The 23594-nt window shown below is 37.0% G+C and overlaps 1 protein-coding gene across 6 annotated transcripts in view; it reads right to left on the bottom strand.

The window, feature by feature from the left end:
* Nucleotides 1-23594, bottom strand: part of PHTF1 (putative homeodomain transcription factor 1) — a 61592-nt gene that overhangs the window by 23130 nt on the left and 14868 nt on the right. For 4 of the 6 annotated variants that reach the window (XM_082379855.1, XM_082379858.1, XM_082379857.1 and 1 more), the window contains exons 4-13: nt 17146-17215; nt 16514-16672; nt 10386-10542; nt 9043-9177; nt 7691-7850; nt 6637-6810; nt 6460-6549; nt 4247-4468; nt 1290-1418; nt 623-895 (exon numbers count right to left, since the gene is read on the bottom strand). In XM_082379855.1, the coding sequence (XP_082235981.1) occupies nt 623-895; nt 1290-1418; nt 4247-4468; nt 6460-6549; nt 6637-6810; nt 7691-7850; nt 9043-9177; nt 10386-10542; nt 16514-16672; nt 17146-17215 (1569 nt within the window). Of the gene's footprint in view, nt 1-622; nt 896-1289; nt 1419-4246; nt 4469-6459; nt 6550-6636; nt 6811-7690; nt 7851-9042; nt 9178-10385; nt 10543-16513; nt 16673-17145; nt 17216-23594 lie in introns of those variants that run through there. The other 2 variants (XM_082379859.1, XM_082379860.1) reach the window with 2 other exon arrangements.

Raw genomic sequence — 23594 nt, 5'->3', positions numbered from 1 at the left:
CATTGTTAATAGCTCATTAACCTGTCGCTTGCAAAGCACATTATGTAGTAATATACTTCTTCACAACATGCTACGCTCTTCACATTTTCAAGGAATATACCTTGGAGACCTTTGTGAATCCCCACCTTCACAAACTCAAATGTTTATACAAAATTCTAGCTTACTCCCAAATTACATTTCCATTCAAAACCACATTTTTTGCACATATCACCGATACATTAAGCCCTCAATCCCAAACTCTTATCGAATTTCAATAAATTTATTTCTCACTTGGCCATTTTTCACAGAAACATTTTCACTTTGGTAATTACTACATATGCTACATATACAAAACATCAAGGGCACATTGAGGTGCAGGCGCTAAGCAATCAGCTAGGCTCACTCACTGGCTCAGCCACTTACTCCTACAAGTAGGCTCAGCAAAATTTCAGATTACAGCATGTCATTTGTGAATAATCAGTATCACAAGTGTTAAACCCACAAATACCAAAAGTTCACTTATCAAGCCTCCATTGCCCACGTTAACTTCTGGAGAGAGAACAAATCAAGAGAACAAAAGCAACTCAACAGAATACCATATACAAAAGCAGAGGTAAGAAATTTTACTTAATTGACTACCGACCTGTTTGTATGTTCTCTCCGCCACACACATCATGAAAAAAAACATCCAAGTAAGACACAGTCGTTCAAAAAAATTAATGATAGACAAAATAATAATAGGTGTAACAGGTGGTGCCCCACAAAAGAGAGTCAAGATCTCCTCAGCTGAGATGGACTTTAGCTGGTCAAGGCTCTTCTCTCGGAACAGTCGATGTAAAAAAGGGAAAAATGCTAATCCGATGGTGACGACATTTCCCAGCATCTGATAACCTACTCCTTGCTGATACGCATTAACCTGGGAATTAATTTAAAATATGCATCATTACTGCACAGCTAAATGGAGTTGTGAAGCAGTATTTATCAAATACTATTTAGATGATTAAAAACTAAATCTGTTTTAAATCTAAAAGAAATACAAATAAAAATGATGTACAGATTTATGACTTTTAGGCTTGAATGAGATAAGGAATATTTGTAGAGTCTACCTGAACAATTGATCATGCTCACAGAGACCTCTGTAACAAATAAAAAAATATACTACCTAGTGAAGACTGACTACAAAATTTAAGATACACATACTTGTGTTTCAAAAGCAGAGTCAACGTTTTGATCATTAAATACATTCTATGAAATAGCTGCTGATCATTAAATAGATTTTTCTAAAAATCCAAAAACGTATTAAACCTTACCCTGCTCATGATGATGCCACTTATTTCCAACACAGACATATCCATCTTTTTGCACTCATTCCCTTCCCAGATTATTGCACTAACTCGATCAGAGGCAGGACTTGAGTTCTGAAGCCAGAATAAATGGTTCTGAGAAGAAAAAATAAATATTTCCATCCACTCCTTCTTTATTTCCTCCATTAGATTTTTTTCCCTTTGTCTAGCTCCTGGGCCACATTTGCCAGGGTTCAGCCTTGTCATCCTATTCTCCCCCTCACAAAGCTCATCACTCCAATTACCAGCTCCATGATGCTGGTTTCTGGGTTTCGTTGTTTTTTTTTCACGAAAACAATTTCTTACCTGGAGAGAGGCTAAGTGTCTCCTATAATGATGGGAGGTAGGATTACATGATCTCCAAGGTTGCTTACCTCTCTAAATGTATGGAAGTGAGTATAAGCTTGGTGTATTAATGGGATATCAAGAAGGAAAGCATTTCTACAGCATCATGACTAGACCAGGGATAGTAGGAAGTTACGCGGGAGAGGTGCTAACAGGCCTTAAGACATCACAGGAATGACTGAGAAGGTAAACCTTTCTCTGGTCTAATCAGGACACAGAAAAGCACAGTAAGCTCAAGAGGAAAAGGTCGAGATAAAAACAGCCCCGTATTTTCCTCTGCTGTATCATGTCTTATTCTTCGAGTACCAACTCAAGTCCCATTTCACCAACATGTCCTCTCTGATGGCCACAAGCCTCACTCATGTTGCCTTTCTCTGAAATTAAAAACCCTTACAGTCTATAGCAGATAAATTTGCATCTAATTATATGCTGCTTTTATTGTGTCCTCTATTTCCCATAAAATCATCTTGTTCCCAAACACATATATAAGTTACTAAAAAACAACCATCTGGTGTATTTCTTCTCCTTCTACAATAATGCTTAGCATAATGCTGATGCACATTTATGGATTTATTAATTGATTTAGCCAAAAAAATATTTATTAAGCAGCTACTATGTAAGATGTACTATGGATATAATAAAGAACAAGACAGATGTAGTCCTTGACATCACAGAGCGTACAAACTTATGGAGACATGATTAAATAAGGTTACTGTGCAGCATGATAAGGGAAGGAAAGAATGCTTTAGGAGCATATAGAAAAGGCTTCCTAAGGGAGTATCACTCAAGCCAAGACCCGAAAAGTAAAAAAGAGTGAGACGAAGGAATGGGTATCGGGGAAAAGTGTGTTCCAGGCAAATAAACCAGTTTGTGTAAAGATCCAGAAGTACATGAGGAAACTGAAAGAAGTTTAGTTGAGTTAAACTATACCATGCAAGACTGTTATCAGAGCAAATAAAGGAACAGAAAGAAATAATCCAGAATGGAAAAAAAAAGCAATTAAAGGATTGTAAGGGGAATGGCATCAGATTTGTATTTTAGAAGGATCATTCTGGCTGCAGTGTGGAAAATGAAACGAAGGGGAGCAAGCCTAGAGAAGCTGTTGTAAGGATCCAGATGAGGGCTGATGGTGGTCTGCACCAAGCAGTGTGGACACAGGTGGGCAGATGTATGTATTATACAGCAGAATCAAGAAAATGTGATGACTGATTGGAAACATGGGGGGCGGGGTCAAGAATGGCCCCAAGGTTTCTAACTTGGGTGGTTAGTGGTGACATTTAGAAATATGGAGAATAAAAGAAGAATAGGTTAGGTGGGAGAATTGGGAAATGATGAATTCCGTTTAACATAGTGAGTTTCATCATACCTAGTTATTCTTACATATGCCTTAAAATTATCCTATAAATCCCAAAAGTGCAAAGGAGGTGAAAATCATCATGATGCTATTCATAATTACCAAGGGCTAAGGTAATTTAGATGAGTCTTCAGACTGAATGTAAAGAATATTTAGATACAAACTTTGATAGCAAAATTGGAGGAAAAAGCTTAAAACTTTAATAATAAAATGTATGTTGTTTCTAGTTAGTTTTTGAAAACTGTATACATTTAATGAAGCAGAATTTTTTTCATTAAAATGTGTAACCTAAATCAATGGTATCTTAGAATCAAGAAAATTCAATAATTAAACAAATGAATATCCATCACCCACTATTTATTAAGTCATTATGGAAATATTTAGCCTAAAGAAAAAATAAAACTAAGAAGAATCATGATCATTGGCATTAAACATATGAAAGGCTGATATGAGAACCGTTTCTTAATCATTTAATCTATCCAGCAGTGGAAAAAGCTCATGAAATAACAATCACTCCAGCTCCACAAGTATTTAAGCAGAGACTAACTGATTGTCTGATGGGGATAATAATAACCATGCCAACATGTCGTGGGTGCTTACTCTTTGCCAAGCATTGTGCTAAGCACTTTGTATTATCTCATTAGATATATCACAATATTTCTAAGAAGTAGGAACTATTGTTACTACATGATAGGTAGTAGAAAAATTTCTGCAGATGTAGAATGAATTCCTATATTGATTGGAAGGTTGAAATAACCTTCTAAAGAATCCCCATTCCCAGGCTATCTGATTTTACGATATTAACAGAAAACCTAAAATTAAAAGCATCACTTGTTTTATACATTATTAGAGAAGCAAGCAATGCCATCTCCTAGTAATTCATATATAATACTGCTATGTCTATGAAAATATAATATGAGTTTACTGCACCAAACAATGTACCCTGCTCATATAAAATGAACATTAAGGGTCATTCTAAGGAAAATAATGAGAAAAAGTCCTAGGAAGAAACATTTAGGTTAGGGGAATTCAACAGTGCTTCCCCCTGAATTCTAATTCCAATATCTTCACTTACAAACTATGCTCAATTTCCTCATCTCTAAATAGGGATAATAATAGTGTCCACCTTACAGGGTTATTGTAGAGTTAAATGAGATAATACAGTGCCTGGCACACGGTAAGTACACAGTAAACATCAGCTATTATTATCATCACCTTTACAGACCTGCTGAAAAACATCCTCTTTGGGGTCACGTTTGGTCCCTGAGTGAAGGGAGTTCACGTGGGCCCCCTCACTGTCGCTGGTGACAGACGACCGGCACTCAGGGCCGTGCAGCAGGTCATCCCATAACATATCCTCTGTCTCCGAGTCATGACGGGTGCTCTCCGAGTCTCTTCTCAACATGTTGAGGCTTCGAGAACCACCACTCGCGCCAGATCTACAGCCCTTTAAGGGAAAACAAAAACAAATATTTTTTTTATTCCTTTTTAAAAACAACTATATAAAATTTCTGTTGTTTAAGCTACCCAGCCTGTGGTATTCTGTTATGGCAACCTGAGTGGATAAACCCATCTATCTACAAGGATTTTTCTGAATTGCTTTTAATAATGAAAAACTGGAAACAAATTAAGTAGTCATAATTTTACACATTTTAATAAATTCCTTCATAAACTGGAATATTCTGCAGATGTTCAACAGAATGAGGTATTGTCTTATGTACTGATAAGGCAAGACCTACAAGATAAAAAAAAAAAACAACTCAGAACAAATTTTCCTATTTATGTTTTTTAAATGATATGTTATATGTTTAAATATATAGTATGCTCTCTTACGCAAAGGAAAATAAATATGTGGAACTATAACCACCCTCTAGACAGCATGGGTTCAATCTGGGGATGTGGGGAACAGTGAGGGATTCATTATACTGGGAAGGGAGGCAGTAAGTGGAAATGGTTGCTTTTTACTAAATATACTTCTTCATTTGAGTTTTTACAACATCCTTACATTAATTTTATAACTACAAAATCTGTAAAGCCTTAAAATTTTTTAAAAAATGAAGTGACAGTTTTTGGGTCATGAAATTAATTTTTTTTTTTTTTAGTTTTTTTCATTGTGATTTCTGTGTTTTAGATGAATATGTTCTTATTTTAACAGTTTTTGAAATACAGCATTCTTAAATATGTGTGCATAAGTTTATAGGTGGATAAATTTTTCACAAATGAAACATGTCTGTGTAATCAGCACCAAAATCAATGAACAAAGCATTACTAGTTCTCCTGCCCCTATTTCTGTGCTATTCCCTTTCAAGGCTAACAACCATTATGACTACTAAGAGCATAGATTAACTTCAGTTTTGTACTTTGTTAGAGGTGAAATCTGAAATTAGCTATTTTTTTATGTTTGACTACTTTTACAACATTATATTTCTGAAATTCATCCATATTGTTGCAGTAAAAGGTATTTTATAATAAAATATTTACCTGTATTTCAAAAAAAACCCAAAACAAAACAACTATATATCTGAAATAAAATGAAAACAAGTTACCTATGGTGATGGCTGGCAAGCTTTCACACACCGATCACTATGTTGACAAGACTTCACATAACAATAATTCATTTTCATGGCTAAATGTGAAACTCTGATGACTCTCTAACAGACTATCAAAGAGGACTCCCTCTGAGAAGTTACTGCCAAGTCATGGGGTTGTTCAAGTGAGGTGCCCTGGGATGGGGTGACTCCTGCAAGCACATCCAGAGGGCCCACTCTGGGTGCAGGTGCGGCTGGGCCTACTGACACACCCAAGTGCCCTCTACTTTAAATGTTGTGAGCTTGACTGTAGACCTAGTCACGTCCAGGGCCCAGCCAAACAGGGAAAAGGGTAATCAGGCTGAGAAAAGGATGGACACTGCAGCTCTCCTGCGGTACAAACATAGGTATGAAAGTTTTTCCACAACCCCAGCTGCCTTGTCAATCAAAACAAAAGCCACCACCATCTTACTCCCTCACCTCTGAATTATAATGTCCCAAATGTACAATATTCCCATTAGCTTTCATGATGAGATTTACTGCTCCCATCTCTCAGGGGTCCTTTCTCAAATATCTGTCCCCATCAGCATCAATGCCACTTACAAAGGAACGATGCTTAAGAATAAACTGCATATTCCAAGTGAATATTAAGTAGGCTTCTCATCATCTAGGGATTGAGGAGTCTCTCTCTGGGCATCATCTATGATACTTTTAAGATTAGATCAAAGACAAAGAGCTCGTTCTCTTTCTGGGGGTGAGCAGTCATATAAAAGCTTCTAGATAGGTAGACACAGAGTTGGAGGCAGGGGAGGGGCAGGCAAATATACACACAACTTTAGGACAACCAATACAAAAAGGAATGGGTACAGTTATTACACTCAAGAATACGCCTTGAAAAAGGATACGTTACCTGACTGAAGGCTGCTGATTCAAACTCTGATTCAGCCAGACTATCTGAATCCCGCACAACAGGACACCACTTGGAAGTGGTCTTCTTTACCTGTCAATAAACGATAGGAAAACATGTTGAATACCTTGTGACTTGGGAGTTAATGCCTATACTTTTATAAGCTAAAATAAAAATTACCTGAGTGTTTAGGTGCCTTGAAAGTATTGATTTCCTATTCTTAACTTCACAGCCGTTGTCACTTGAGGCCCCTTCCACGCTCCTCCGCAGTGCCATCATCTGTGTCCGGGCTTCACCATCATCCTCACTTGACAGATCATCTGAAATCCCATTGCCCAAACGCCCGAACGGCTCCTACAGAGAGAACAGCAGTTTCCTCACAGGGGACAGCCCGAAATACTCCAGTTAGCCTTGTGTATAAAAACTAAGAAGCAGTAAAAGTAAACTAAACCAAAACTGAACAAACCTACCTATTAGTTGGTCTCAGTAAAGAAAAATATTAAACTTTCTTGAAACTAAATAGCTTAAATGATGAGGCAGTGTTATGTAGAGGTTAGAAGCACAGGCTTGAGTCAAACTCAAGTCTGAATCACAGCTCTTCTACTTATTAGCTATGTAACTGTAGGTAAGTAATTAAATCTCTCTGGGCCTCAATTTCCTCATCTGAAAAGCGATGATAATAAAAGCACCTATCTGACAGAGTTGTTGAAACAATTAAGTGAGTTACTACGTGTAAAGCACTTAGAATAGTGCTTGGTTGCAGTAATGGCTCAAAAATATTAGCTTTTTGTAATTCGTAAATGCCACAGTCTAACAAACAAGAAAATATTTCAAGACTATAAAGTAAGAGTGTAGTTAGTTTTAGACGTAAAGCAGAACGCCTGTACCTAAACCTGGAAAATAGTTTCCCAAACCTTAACACACTATCACCGCCTCTCTGGAAGACGACACAGCAGCCTCTACACTCATCTGTTTATTGAATCTACCAGTCTCCTACTAAGGCTGGACCAGAGGCAGATGCAATAACAAGTTCTGGTCCTAGAAATTAGAAGAATAAGGTACAGTCTTCATGTTATTCTTCATGATGTTCTCCTTTTCACATCCTGTAGTTCTACATTTCAAATGACACAAATCTATTAGTACCTATTCTGTGTTTCTAGCAGAGTCTAAGAATAGAAAAATTTTACACAGGAAAGAAAAGACCTTGTAATATTTACTCTCATCTAAATCTTACCCTGCATCCCTTTTCTCCATCTGAAAATTTTGCTTTCTCTCTTGTTTGCCACATTCTAATCTCTGGTCGACACTGTCTCTTCTTGATGATAGGATGCAGACAACCTGAGTCATTTTCAGTCTCTGTCCCTTTGCTACATATTAATTTTACTCTTTTCATCCTATTTTTTAAAAAGGAAAAAAAGATTACTAGTTAGTTTTTTGAAAGTAATACCTTTCATGAAGTCACTTCTGAGGAGTACAATACATTATTCTGGAAATCAAGAAGATTCAGAAATTGTACGTTTCAGGCTTCTAGCTTGCCTCAGGGTGTAGGAAGCCAGTTCCCTCTCTAGTCTCCAAAGACTTGGGTCAGTTAGTTGAGAGGAAGCCTGTTCTTTTCGACTTTGCAAGGAAGTGGGTCCACAGTCTTCCCTCTCAAACGCAATGCCAACCCCGCCCTCACATTGCCTGTTTGTGCCACTTCATAGAATGTCTTCCCCTCTCCTGTGCTTCAAAGCCCAGCAACTCTCAGCTCCTCCCTGACTCCTGCTGACTACTTCACCCCAGAATACTCACTCCTTCTGCTGAACTGCATGGCCTTGAGTCAGCATGATATCATTTATGATATTTTTACATTGTGGTGACTGCATCATACCTGCTACTCTTACCTTCCTAATTAGACGGTAAAATCACTGAGAAGAGGAATGCCCAGTGCCCAGCACAATGTTCAGCACAAAGAACTCAAACGCTTCAACTAAAGAGTGTCAACTTATCTTTAGAAAAATATGTGAACATACTTCGTCTTCAAAAACAAAACTGCAAAAGCACTTTACTTTTGAGTCACAAACATTAACATATGATAAAATAAGGATTTCTTCGAGTCATACTAGCGCTGTTACAACTTACAAAATCATGAAGGAGGTTGAATGCGTCTTGGATTCATTTCCCTTTCTGTCCTACAGCCCATCGACACCAGCCTCCTGTCCTGCACCCCACATCTAAAGAGGAATCAGCTCTCACACTGAAAAATACCTCATCTTTTAAAAATTCTTCTTTCTCTCAAGATGTTGGCCAATATGACTTAAAATATTTACCCTTCAAGAGTATTTATATTTCCATAATCTTGTGGTCTAAAAAACCACTAAAGATCAAACAGAATGACACTTTTATGGTAGATGACTGGACTAATGGGTAACATGACAGACAGTGGTGACATTTCAAATAAGCAAATCATTCCAGAACCTTTAAAAATCCCACCACAATGATAATATGCTTACACTGCGTATTCCTAAAACCTAATCAGATTATATACTATGTAAACACTAATGTGAACACAAAATCAAGTAAAAATTCCAATGTAAGACTTCCCACCTATTGCCAAAGAGAGTCCCCCAAAAACCACCATTAAAGGGTGCAGATTCCAAAGTTTCTGTTCCTCTGGCTTTATCAGAGGAGTTATTTCCATTTTCTCGGCTCCCATCACCATTTACAGTTTTTCGTAATTTTCTACAAAAAAAATATTTCAACAACTTTAGATTATTCAGGACCTTTTCTGTTTCTACTCAGAACATCCCTACTGACTACTACCTGAAATTAAGTATAATGAACTTCATATAATGAGGATAAATTATATCGGAACATTTCTGACTTAAGGGCAAAAACAGGTTCCAGAACAAAGTGCTAAGTTACCATTTTGTTTGTTCATTAAATAAATAGAAATGCCATTCAAAAACATAACTAGAAGGAAAATTTTCATATGTATGACCAATAACAGTCTTTTCAGGAACCAAAAAAAGAATGAACAATTTCTTTAAATATGGATGCCAGAAATCTACCCATTTGGCACATTTAATCATGGGAACACAAAATAATAGCAAGTGATCAATTTTTTGATATCCTATGCAGTGAAAAGATATATCCTGTAAATACCAATGAGACACAGCACAATATTTGATTCCCTTAGAAAACATTAAATCAATTAAACTGAATTTTCAAGGAATATTCTTTCCTGGAAAAAAAAAGTTTTGAAAATAACATTCAAAAATAAGTATAAATATATTGAAATTCTTTGCACCAAATGAAAAAATCTTATATAGTAACTCCTTGGGGGAACAAAAATCTACAGATACTCTGAGAAAGATGACTTTTGTAAGATAATACCATATACATCTAAGAAACCTTTAACAGTTCCAAACCCCACAAACGGCACATAATCAATAAAGACTAGACATGAATTCAGTGTGTAGAAAAGTTAAATCTTTATTAAAAGTTTAGAACACTTAGAAATCCATTCTTTTTATATACTATTGAAAAAAGGTAAAAATTTTAGTAGCACTAACCTAATGTACTAAGATCCTTGTTTATAGTGAATTTTCACCAAATTTTAAGACTGAATTATGAAGAAGAATGCTTTTCATTGAAATCATTATTTAAGGTAAATTTTGATAAGGAATAATACAGTATAGGAATTTTCCTTTTAAACAACGGTACTGAATGACAAACCTCCATCCTCCTTGGATTAAAAGTTCATGACAAGGTTTCTAAGCATCAGGGAGAAAAGTAAAAGTAAAGCATTTGGTTTTTTTTTTAAGCCAAAAAAATAATGAAAAATATATGCAAAAGAGGAAGATTTTTTTATTAATTTACTCAAAGATTTTGTTCTTCAATGCCTCTCCCAGAAAATACACAACCACAAGTGTAATTTCTCATCTCACCTTCTTCTCCGATTTCCATTGTTTCCCGATGGCCTTGTTATCTGAGTAGACACAATTTGACAGTGGACAGTTCCCATGAGTAACATAAGGCACAAGGGTCCAAGTACTTCACTTACATTCACAATAGGCATCATAAAATAGAACACGAGTGCTATAACTGAAAAGAAGAGATTTCAAAGTGGAAAGCATTAGGGCTTATCTTTAAAACCAATTCTAATAACTCTACAGATTATTTTTCCAAAAATCTATCATTTAAAGAAGTATACAAGTGAAAGCACATAATTTTGTACAATACAATCCACCTGCACATTAGCTGAGTGAAAACCTGAAGCCCTAGATCACAGAGCAAGTGAAGAATGATGTGTCCAAAGGATCTGCCTTTCTGGAAATATGACAATCTAGATATTCTGAAAGACTTTCCAGCACAAAACAACTAGATACTGTATAACCCTCTGCAGTACTGCTCTGCTCAGAGACCCAGTATTCTCCAGGGCCCAGAGTGATATGTAGCAATTAACAGAGCTGGAGTTTGAACCAAGGCAGCCAGGCTCCAGAATCCTTATTCTTTTTTTTTTTTTTTTTTGGCCGAGGTGTGGCATGCAGGATTTTAGTTCCCCGACCAGGGATGGAACCCATGCCCCTTGCAGTGGAAGCATGGAGCCCTAACCACTGGACTGCCAGGGAAGTCCCAGAGTCCTTACTCTTAACTGCCATGCTACATTGCCTCTTTGTATGTGAGTATGAAATGTCCAAAGAAAAAAGTAATGAAAGAAACAGAAAGATATCACAAATTATCTCCCAAAACTTCCAGATACAATTTTACAGATTCGTTCTTTCAGACTTTGACATAAAGATAATTCTTGTGCTATACAAACTTTTCTATGTGGAGTAAAATTAATTCCATTCCCTAATACCCTGATACCCAAACATAACAACAACAGCACCAAAACAATAAACTATAGACCTTGCTAACTTGTGAACGTGGATATAAATTTACCTCTAAAAAGTAACACCATGAAAGCAGGGATTTCTGTCTATTTTGTTCACTGCTGTACCTAGATCAGTACCTGGCACATAGTAAGCACTCAATATTTGTTGAATGAATGACTGAAATACTATCAAAGTAAATTTGACAATACAGCAAAAGAATAATTCACCAAGATCATATAGGGTTTATGCTAGAAGGATAGTAGGAAATCTTTCTCAGAGCCTAGAAGAGTACCTGGCACAGACATGTTAGGCACTAAAGGAATTGTTGACTGAGACTTAACTGATGTAATTTAATAATTTAATACGATGTAGTTTTGATTGCATGCATATGTATCATCTCAATTGCCAACTGTGTAAAAGGCCTGTGTCCCTGATTCCTGGGAGGTAACCCCTAAACCCTTGTAATTTTCCAAATGATGAAGTATCTCTGTTGTTCATGGTGGGTCCTTTGGACCATAGAGGATAGTTTATGCCAAAAAAATGACTAAGGATAGGAGTAGCCGCACCAGAAAGACCAACTATGGAATTAGAGGGCTGGGGTTTTGAGCCACACTGTATCAGCCTGACCTTTGGGGAGGGAATGGGAGCTAAAGACTGAGTTTAACTCCTTGGCCAGTGACTCAATCATACAGGCCTACATAATAAACCCTCAATAAAAACTCTGGATACCAAAGCTTGGGTGAGCTTCTCTTGTTGGCAATACCTTGTGCATATTGCTATCCATCATGGATGGAAGGGTAACACATCCCTGAGGACGACAAAAACTTCCTGATTGAAGCCCTCCCAGACTTTGCCCTATGCACCCCTTCTAATCTGTATCCTTCTGCTACAATAAAACTATAATGACAGCACTTTCCTGAGTGCTTTGAGTCATTCTAGTGAATTATTAACTCTGAGGGAATGAGTGGGGGACTCTCAAAACTGTAGCCAGCTGGTCAGAGTAAGGGTAGCCCTAGGGCCTCCCAAAGTAAGGCTGGTGTCTCTTGGGAAGGGCTGTGCCTTTAACCTGTGAAGTCTGGTCCAACTCTAGTAGTGAAAAAGCATTCTATAAAAATAGACATTTGTTCCTGATTTGTAATTAATCTTAAATGCCAATCTTTTCTAAAATACTAGGAATATAAAAATATGTCCTTAACATGCTAAAGAATATATATAAGTAGTGCTTGCTTTGGCAGCACATATACTAAAGAATATATAAGTAAAATCAACATGCATCATATTAATGAAAACATTCTGAATAGGAACAAAACATTACGATCACTCTTACTGTTATCACTTAACACTGCTCTGAAATGTTGACTAATTCAATACAAGTAAATGAAATGTATGAAAAAAGAGGAGACCAAATTTTCATTATGCCAACAATATGGTTGTATAATTAGAAAATCTGAGAGAAGCACCGAAAAACTATTAGAAATAATGAGAGTTTAAAAAGTGGCTGGTTATAACAACCTTAAGTATAAACTAAAGGCTTTCAAGTGTAACAGCAATCACCAGTTAAAACACATAAAACAAACAAAAAAAGCCTCATACCTACAGCAGCAGCAACAAAAACAAAAACATAAAATATTTTACTTTAATGTGGAAGCCCCCAAGCATCCCCTGATGGATGATACATATAAACAAAATGTGGTGTATACATACAGTTGATTATTATTCATCGTCAAACAGGAAGGAAATTCTGACACATGCTACAAATGGATGAATCCTGAAGACGTTATGCTAAGTGAAATAAGGACAAATACTGTGTGATTCCACTTATATGAGGTACTCAGAGTGGTCAAATTCATAGAGACAGAAAGTAGAAGGGTGGTTGGCTGGGGGTAGGAGTAATTGGAGAGTTATTGATTTATGGGTACAGAGTTTCAGTTTGGAAAAATGAAAAAACTTCTGGAGATGGATGGTGGTGATGGCTGCCTAACAATGTGAATGTAATTAATGTCATTGAACTGTATACTTAAAAATGGTTAAGATGGTAAATTTCATGTATATTTTACCACAATGAAAAAAAAATTGAGTTTAACAAGATCTATGCAGGCCTTATAAGAAAAAAAAAAAATTCCTACAAAGCTTTACAGAAAGATATAACAGAAGACTTGATTAAAAGGAGAGCTACATCGGGCTTCCCTGGTGGTGCAGTGGTTAAGAATTCACCTGCCAATGCAGGGGGCACGAGTTTGAGCCCTGGTCCAGGAAGATCCCATATGCCGCAGAGCAACTAAGCCCGTGCGCCACAACTACTGAGCCTGCGCTCTAGAGCCCGCAAGCCACAACTACTGAGTCCGCGTGCTACAACTACTGCAGCCCGTGTGCCTAGAGCCCGTGCTCTGCAACAAGAGAAGCCACCGCAATGAGAAGCCCGTGCACCGCAACAAAGAGTAGCTCCCGCTCACCGCAACTAGAGAAAGCCCGTGCGCAGCAAAGACCCAGTACAGCCAAAAATAAATAAATAAAATAAATTAATTAATTAAAAAGGAGAGATATATCAATTTTCTCCCCATTCCCTCCAAATATATCTATACCTATATTTTGGAGTGGGGAGTGGTGAGAAGGTAGTTCCAATCCAAATTCCAATTTTTTTTTTTTTGGTCTTTGATCATGATAAAATCATTCTAAATTATTTTGCAAAGAATAAGCAAGTAAGAACACCTAAGAGAAAATATTGAAAAACACAGAATAATAGAGGAATACTTGTCCTGCTCAATGTTACTACACATTAAATAGCTACAGTAATTAAAGAAATGTGACACAGATATGAGAATAACCAGACAAACTGATGGTGCAGAATATATAGTCCAGAAATAGACCATGGTGTATATGAAAATTTAATATATATAATTTATCTCAGTAAGACAGAAATTCTTTAATAACAAACATGTGGAAAAATATTTAATTTCACCCTTACAAGTGACCAAAGAAATGCACATTAAACAAGTAAAATACTAATTTTCGTATATCAAATTAGGTAACAATTTTTAAAATTATGATAATGCTAAGATTGTGGTAAAACAGAATCCACTACTTTCCAAAAGAATTGTGTCACCAGCAATTTCACTATATGCACTAAAAGCCTTAAAACGTTTACATTCTTTTATCTGTTAATTCTATTCCAGACAATAAATTCCAAAGAAATAATACGAAATATGAAAAATTTTGTTCATGATGGTATTATTAATAAGAAAAAACTAGAAACAACTTAATGCTCATTACATGGGAAGAGTTATGTAAATTACGGTACTTTTATATAATGGACTATAAAGCAGTTATAAAAAGTGTTTATGGTAAATCCTTATGATAGACTCATACAGACATTAAAATGATAGTTTGAAATGATGGTGTGTCCACATGATGGAATATTATGCAGCAACTAAATGACAGTTATGAAAACAATTCAAAAAAACTGACACAGGGCTTCCCTGGTGGCGCAGTGGTTGAGAATCTGCCTGCCAATGCAGGGGACACGGGTTCGAGCCCTGGTCTGGGAAGATCCCACATGCTGCGGAGCAACTGGGCCCATGAGCCACAACTACTGAGCCTGTGCGTCTGGAGCCTGTGCTCTGCAACGAGAGGCCGCGACAGTGAGAGGCCCGCGCACCGCGATGAAGAGTGGCCCCCACTTGCCGCAACTAGAGAAAAGCCCTCGCACAGAAATGAAGACCCAACACAGCCAAAAATAAATAAATTAATTAAAAAAAAAAAAAAAAACTGACACAGATAAAAGAAAACAAAAATCACCCCAAATCCTTTCACCCTAACCCAACCTTCAACTTTCACCTACTCTTTGTTCTAAGTCATGTCTGTTTGCTCAGGTATAACCATATCTACGCTGCCCTCTTTCAGAAAGTGTTCCTGGTAGGCAATGGAGTATAGTAAAGAGGGTACACTGGGCCCCTGCACATAGTGAGACGAGAAGAAACACCAGGTAGTGATGTGTAATACAGAAATTAACATAGACTCCTGTGACAGTGACTGAGGGGTGGTACGACTACTTAGAAAGTATAGACAGGGATGGCCTTTCTGTGAAAGTTACATCTGAGCACAGATCCTAAAGATGACAGAAAAGATAGCCACATGAAAAGCCTTATGATTGTTTCAAACAGAAAGAAAAACCCTGGGTGAGGAATAGAAAAAGGCCTTATGCCTAGAGTAAGCAAGGAGGAGAGTGGTTAAGACATGGCATCCGACAGGTTAGCAGGGGACAGATAACGTAGGGCACTGGAGGTCCTGGTGAGGAGTTTGGGTTTCTATTCCAAGGGCAATGAGAAGTCACTAAACGGACTTAAAAAAGCAGGAAATTGACATGATAGGGTTTCCATTTCAAAAGATTTCTCTAATTGCTGTGAAAAGAGTGATGGGCAGAAAGAAAGCTCAGAGTAGATGTTATTCCAGTGATCTAGGTGAAGGGATGGTGGTGCTGTGGACTATGGTGGCAGCAGAGACTGGGATAAGTCGCCAGGACATGTTCTGGAGGTCAAACTTACAGACTTGGTGACAGATGGAATATGAGGGTTTATGGTAGAGTAGAATAGGAAGACAATTTTTTGCTTGAAAACTGGGTAGCTGATGGCATCATTTAATGAAATGGGATAAAACCTAAAGAGGAATAAGACTGTATAAAAGAAAAGATTATAAAAAAAAATCAGGAGTTCCACTTTGGATATGATTAAGTTCAAGATACCTATGAAATCTCCATATGGAAATGTCAAACAGGCAGTTGTATTTACAAGCCTGAAGTTCAGCAGAGAGATCTGGCCTGAAAATATAAATTTGAGAATCACCAGTATATCAATTATATTTAAAGGTACAAGGCTTGATGAGAGTACCTAGAGAAGAGAAGAGAATCCCAATCCAACCTAGAGGTAATCCAATAGTCAAAGGTCAGACACAGGAAAAGTTTGAAAAGGCCTGGCCAGTGAGACAGGTAGAAAGAAATTCAAGAGAGAAGAGTTAGACAATCATGTTTGCTCTCTCTGAGCCAATAAATTTAAGATGATCTCCAAATGGTGTATGTCCCTTCTTTCTTTGTACGTGAAACCATCAAATGAAAGGGTACATGTAAGAACAGTAAGGTCTGCATGATCTAATAGCAACAGCAGCAAAAAGAAACTGTCATAATTTATCCCAACTCCTCCAATTACCTTGCATGAGGTAAAGCAGTAGCAGCCAAACAAAGATTCTTAAAGAGGTAACCTGAATCCACCAATTGCTGAAAAATGGAAAAAATACAACTCGAACAAGCCCCTTCCGAGTCAGAGATGTCCACGGAATTTCAGGTTTGGCTTTGGCAAATGTTGAGCCTTTAAATATACAATAAAACAAAACATCAAACATTTATGTACACTAGGCTAATGCCCACTTGTAACAGTACATTAAAAACAGGTGAGAGCAAAAATCAGCACATAACCTGTTCAGTGAAAAAGAATCCTCTTAGATGTTCATTATATATACTAACTTTTGCCTCAATCACTAGGACAGGAGCTCAAAATAAGTCAGGCTTGTTTGAATGGTATACAATATATTTTTCTTCATTACACAGCAGCAAGTCTCCAAGTTCCTCTCTTTCATGCTCATGGAAACCATGTAATTTACATAGCCACACAGTATAAAGCAAAGGGGAAAAAATGCTAAAGCCTGAATGATGCAGGAAGAACACTACTTTTGGAAATTAAAGTATACCATCATATAGGGAAGATATCCAGAAAGAATCTTTAGTACCACTATGAAATAATATAATGATATACCTAAGAAACAATCCAACTTTAGAACTCACCTCTGATTAAGTCAACATCAATCAAGTCTGCCTTTATGTGACCCATCTTTTTTGGTTTGTTTTTGAAGCCCTAGAATAAAACAAAACAAATCCCAGAAATAAACAACATTTTAAAAACCCTTTTAAAACAAAAGGTAAATTGACGTTTCTTCTTCTCTACACCTGACTCCCTTTTACTGGGTACACTTTAATCCTAATGCTCCTTAAAGGAACCTGTCATTAATATTTGTTTTTGTTTTTAGTTTTATCAAGTAATGCATGCACACACTTTTATCACCTTTAAAAATAATCAAACAGTACCAAAAGGTCAGTAAGTGAAAAACAGGTAGTCCTCTGACCCACCTTACCTCTCCTCCCAATTTCATTCATTAAAAACAAATGCTTTCATCTTTTTTTAGCTGTTTCTCTTGGTATTTACTTACATAGGTCTAAATAATATGTTTATACTGCTATTTTTCAATTTATTGATTTTAAAAATCACCTATGAACTCCTAATATAGTATATGAGAATTTAGCTCTCTTACACTACTAATTCCCACCTCCTCACTTCCACCCCAAAAACATATATCCTCACAATATAGTCAATTAATTTGTGACAAATCAGTAATCAGTAGTTAGAGTATGATCACTATGAAATATCATTTCTTGTACACTCTATTTATATGCTTCCTTTTATTCTATGAGGTCAGTGAAAATATTTATCAGTTTCCAAATACTCAAATGCCAAAAAATTAATCAAAGTCCTTTTTTTTCCTTAAAGAAAAAAAATTCCTGGAAACCCCCTTCCCAGGACCCTCTATCTTCCTGCTGCAATTGGACTGGTTGCTCTCTGGGCCTGTTGCATGGCTGTAATCCCAGAACTGCTCACTCTCATCCTGACAATCCCCTTCCCCCCTCTCTGGGGTAAGTCCCTATTTGCTGCATCCATATCTTCTGGGAGCACATTCCTTCCGTAGCTTCCTGAGAAAGGGGTCACAGAAGACAGTGTTTTCAATCCTTGCATGTCTGAAAATGATTTCATTCTACCCTTATACTTGATTAAAAGTTACCCTAGATGCAGAATTCTAAGTTGTTAATAATTTTCCCTCAGGAATTGAGACACTGTTCCATGGTTTTCTAGCTTCCAATGTAGCTGTTGCAAACTCCAATGCCATTCTGATTCCTGATCCTTTGAATGTGAATTGTTTCCTTCCTCTTAATCCTCACTTTATTCATGGTGTTCAGAATGATGTGCCTTTTTTTTTTTTTTGACAGAAGTGACATTTATGATAAAACATGTATTTTATTTGATCACATAATGATATGCCTTGATTATGAGTCTTTTATCATCTATTGTGCTGAGAATCCCTTCCATATAGAAATACATGTCTTTCAGTTTTAGGGAAGTTTTCTTATAATTTATATTTAAATTTCTTCCCTTTTAAGACTTTTAACTTTTCTCTCCTATTTTCTACCTCTTTTGTCTTTCTGTTCTGCTTTCTAGAAATTTCTTCAAATTCTTCTATTACATTTTTCATTTTCATTCTTTGGGTTCATTCCTTTCTCTTCTCTTTCATCCTGGAAGATTTCTTCAAATATCTAGTAATCATTGGCTGTCCACTTATGTATTAGAATGAGGAGTTAAAACCTGATGGACATTTTATTTCAAAGTATATACCCAAGAGAAACATATATAAATTTCACTAAATAATGTGTACAAAACGTTCCTAGAAGAATTATTTATAAAAGCCCCAAATTGGAAACTACCCATCAAAAACAATCAGAAATTGCCCAGCGGCAGTAGAATGGATAATAATTGTGGTGCTATAGTGAATAAACTACAATTATGTGACAACATGACTGGATCTCACATACATAATATTGAACAAAAGAAACGTAATACTGAACAAAAGAAATTAGACTCAAAAGTGTATGTACTGTATAATTTCATTTATGTAAGGCTCAAGATAGGCAAAATTTAACCTATGGTGCTAGTAGTAAGGATACGGGTTACCTCTGTTGGTAGCAGCGGCTGGAAGAGCATGGGATGGGGAGCTTCTGTGTTACTCCTAATGTTCTATTTCTTGATCTGAGTGTTTATCACATGGTTATGTTCCGTTTGTGAAAATTCCTCAAGCTGTACACTTATAATTCTGGGGTGGGTGGGTGTGTGTGAGTATAGGTCCCCCACTTTTCAAAAGTTTGCTTTACACCATTTCGCTTTTACAAAAGACCTACGTTAGTACCTGTTTTCTTTCGCTAACCGAAAAAAATCCAAAGAAGATTTTTACTTTTACGAAAAAAGGTGAAGAGCATAAACAGCGTTCCGTGATCTCAGGGAGCTCTTCCAGAGGCAGCAGACACCCGAGCAGGGAAAGCAGCACCACCAGGCTCCTTCCCCGGGGGCACCCCCCGCATCTCAGCATCAAGCCCCCATAGCTTTGAAAGGTGTCTGTGAGCATCTATGCTGTATTTCGATGTATTCTGTGCATCTGTTAGCAAGATGTGTCCCAAGGTAACTGCTTCCTCACAATTGCCAGTTCGGCTTACGAAAAGTTTCATAGGAACACTCTACTTTTGGATAATGGGGGAAACCCGGTAACTCATATTCACTGAATATGCTTTATTTTATTAACACATAGACAATGGTTTTACAGGAAAAACTCGGGATTTGAAAGTCATGATAACCTTGCTGTATATTATGACTCAAAAGCAAATTTGTGAATTAGCTTTTGTGTTTAAAAATCCTGGTTCCCCTAACAGTTTTGTTTCATTACTATTAATAACTGTTTTAAAAGATGAATTTTAATTTCGTGCTCAATCAACACTTGTACATGCTAGTTCCTGATCAAGTTTTTAAAATTAGATATTTAACCATTAAAATTATTGTAAAAATTAAACGTTAGAGTAATTTGCTATTTCTCTAGTTTAGATATTGAGCCAATATTGATCTTTGGTTCTGTTTAACTAAAAGATGCAGCCAAACAATTTCTTTAAAGTGAACCCTATGTTTCTATCCAATTAACTACAAACTGTAGATTTTAACAACAACAAAAAGAGTTTTAAAACTCTAAATGTAATAAAATTAAATCTAAGAAGGAATCAAATTTTGATAATTAGACATTTCAGGGGCAAAAATAACCCTTTGGAAAAAATATGTGCACTAATTTTTGAAATATGCATAGTATTCATGGAAATAACAATGATCTTGTGCTACATTTGAAATCAGAAGTGAAAATTTTTAAAGTAAAGATATCACTGTATTATATTCTCACAGACATAGGCCTTGTGGACATTTGCAGCCGTACTATTCTAACTAAAGAAGCTTAAAGTGCCTTAACTTTAGAGCCACGTTAATTTTTCTACTTTCTTTGCTTTCTAGACTTTTCACCTACAATGTCATAGAATCAGAATTAGGATTATCTAAAGGTAAACACCAAATTATGAAAACCTCCCTCAGCAATAGAAACACATTCATTCATTCATTCACTTAGTCAACAAGTACACGGTATGTTTCTTCCGTATGCCGGATAAGCTACTTGAGCTAAGCATAGAGCAATAAGGAAGTCAAAGCACGACTGTATCTTCAGAGTGTGCACGCACAGAAGGGAAAACAGACAATAAAGCCAAATGTTTGAGGGTTCCTCAGGAAAACACCCCCCTGAACTTCCCTCACCATTTTTTGGACAAAAAGCATTAAGAAATTTATGACCACTGTTCTTGAGCCAGATAAGAAAGTCGCTAGATACTTTTATATGTGTCTGTGCTGAGGAAGAATACAAAACACATGCCGTGCTTTGGTTTTAGGACCCTGCTGCTTGATCCTACATATTCTGCAGCATGTATAGTAAGAGGCAACATGCGCACGGCACTACTCTAAGCACTCTACATACACTTACGTTAATCTGTTTAACTCATTTAGTCCTCACAACTGCCCTGTGAGACAGGCACCTTTATTATCTTCACTTTACGGATGAGGAAAACAAGGCACAGAGACTCTGACCCGTTCATTATCACTACAAACCACTACACATCCTGCCTCTCACTATACAGTACAAAATGCATTCCTAATCAATGTAGGGAGAGATTTTGAGATAAACAAGATTGCATGCCTCTGAAAGGTTCCATGGGATTAATAAACCCTGGGAGCTGTGAGTGAATTTCCTTATTGGCCACAACCCAGGGCCACAACCTAGCAGCCCACGATAAAACTGTAGGAGAAAATGATACCCCTGCACTAGGTGCTAAATCAGTGGTCTGGAAATTTTCTGCAGAGCCCAGCTACTGGCTGTATTCAGCTCTCTCTATTGTTTGCTCCCCACAGAGCTGTGTAATATCTTCAAAGCTCAGAACCACCTGGCTGATGCAGTTCCTACTTTTAGGCAGAGGGACTAAAGCACTGGAAATACTGCTGCAGTATTGTTGGACTCCATGTTTAAAAGGGAATAAAAGACAAGTGAAACCCTGTAACACATCTCTCTCTCTTAGTGTGCTGAAATGTCCATTTTATTGCCACTGATTCTATACTACTGTATAGTAGTCGGGCACAAAGAGAGAAGTCACCTGATTTAGAGCAGATGATGAACAACAAAACAACAATTACAAGGCAAGTACAGCACTATAAGAATATGTGTAAAGGACACCTAACTCAGATTTAAGAAGTCAAAGAAAGATTTCCAAAGGAAAATAATACCTGATCCGAGACCTGAAGGGTGTATAAGAATTTGCAAAGAAGGACATGGGCTGTAGCAAAAGGGGAAATTAAGAAAAGTATATGAGAAGACCTCGAAATAAGAGATAGCATGACAAAAACTAAAGTTCAAGAAGGCCTAAAGCAGAGTGAAAGTGAAAAAGGGGTTAAGATATGAAAGAGAGAAACTGGAGAGGTAAGCAGAAGCCAGATTTTGAAGACTATAATCATGCTGAGTGTGCATTTATCATAAGGATAACAGGAAGTCAGAGAACAGTTTTAAATATGAGAAAAACAATCAGATTTGTGTTAAAACAAAAAGAAAATAACAATAAGCCGGCTTCAGTGATTATTGAGGGGTGAAGGGGGAAACGGGGGCAGAGAAAACAGAAAGTTAAAAAAGTGACTCCAGTAACCTAGATCAGGAGTGGACAGACTTTGTCTGTAAAGGGCATATGGTATTTTAGGGTCTGTGAGCTGTACCACCTGTGTGCTAGTACTCAACCCAGCCACTGTTGCACGAAGGCTGACTTAGACACAGACAATAAACATGTAAAACATGAAGCCTGCAGTGCTCCAGCGAGTCTGGCTGCAGGCAATAGTTTGTGGACCAGATGAGGGCAGACAACAGGTCAGTCCAAGCCAACAGAAACATGACCTAGGAAAAGTATGCATAGTCAAAAAATACAAGAAGGTAGAATCCAGAAGTCTTGGTAATTCAAAATGTGGGATCAGTGTGAAGGTGAGGCCACAGGAGAATTCCAAACCCCACCTTTAGCACTCTAACTGCTCACTGAATAGGAAAGGTGAGAGAAGGCACAGGGCTGGTCAAGGTAGGGGAGGTCACATTCTGCTCACAGCCCTCTGGCCAAGCTGGAAATCTGTGGGGCACGGAAGGACCCTCCTCCCACAGGAAGGCACTGCGAGTCACATGACAAAAGGTGAAGACATAACAATTTTCTTAACAGTTGAAGATAAGGAGATAGCCTTCTAACTTAGCCTTTCTGTACTTCAGTGCCTTCACCTGTAAAATGAGAATAATATATCTACCTCGTGGAATTGTTGTAAGGATCGATTAAGAAAGCGAGAGAGACAGAGACAGAGAAAGAGAAGTTCTTAAAATAATACAAGACACATTCTAAATATTCATTATCATTATTATTATTACACCACCAAAAACACATACACATGCCCTCCCGCATGCACTATAGTTTCCCCCATATAGTTTTCTCACAATTTTAGTTAAATCAATATTTGATGTTTAGAGTATTATGATTACATAAAACATGTTCCCACCTAAGTCAAGTAGTAACCAATGATTATATTTCCTTTCTTGGAAATTTTGTTTGCCCTGAAATTGTTAATTGCCTCATGTTCCCCCCTACCTTTATAAATAGGAATTGTATATATTTAAGATATACAATGTGAGGCTTTGATATACATTGTGAAATGATTGCCACAATCAAGCTAATTAACATATCCATCACCTCAGACTGTTAGTATTTTTTGGCATTTTTGTGTGTTGCATACATTTAAAATCTACTCTCTTAGCAAATTTCAAGTATACAATACAGTATTATAAACTATAGTCACCATGCTGTATATTAGATCTCCCAAATTTATTCATCTTATAACTGCAAGTCTGTTACCTTTGACCAACATCTCCCCATTTCCCCCACACCTCAGCCCCTGGTGACCATTCTACTCTCTGCTTCTATGAGTTTGACTCTTTTAGATTCCACTTACAAGTGAGAGTTTGCAGTATTTGCTTTCTGTGTTT

Source organism: Balaenoptera borealis, assembly GCF_965194805.1.
Source record: "Balaenoptera borealis genome assembly, chromosome: 1".
NCBI classification, from domain to species: Eukaryota; Metazoa; Chordata; class Mammalia; order Artiodactyla; family Balaenopteridae; genus Balaenoptera; species Balaenoptera borealis.
Note: the sequence above shows the minus strand (reverse complement) of the source record. Positions and strands in the feature narration are given on the sequence as shown.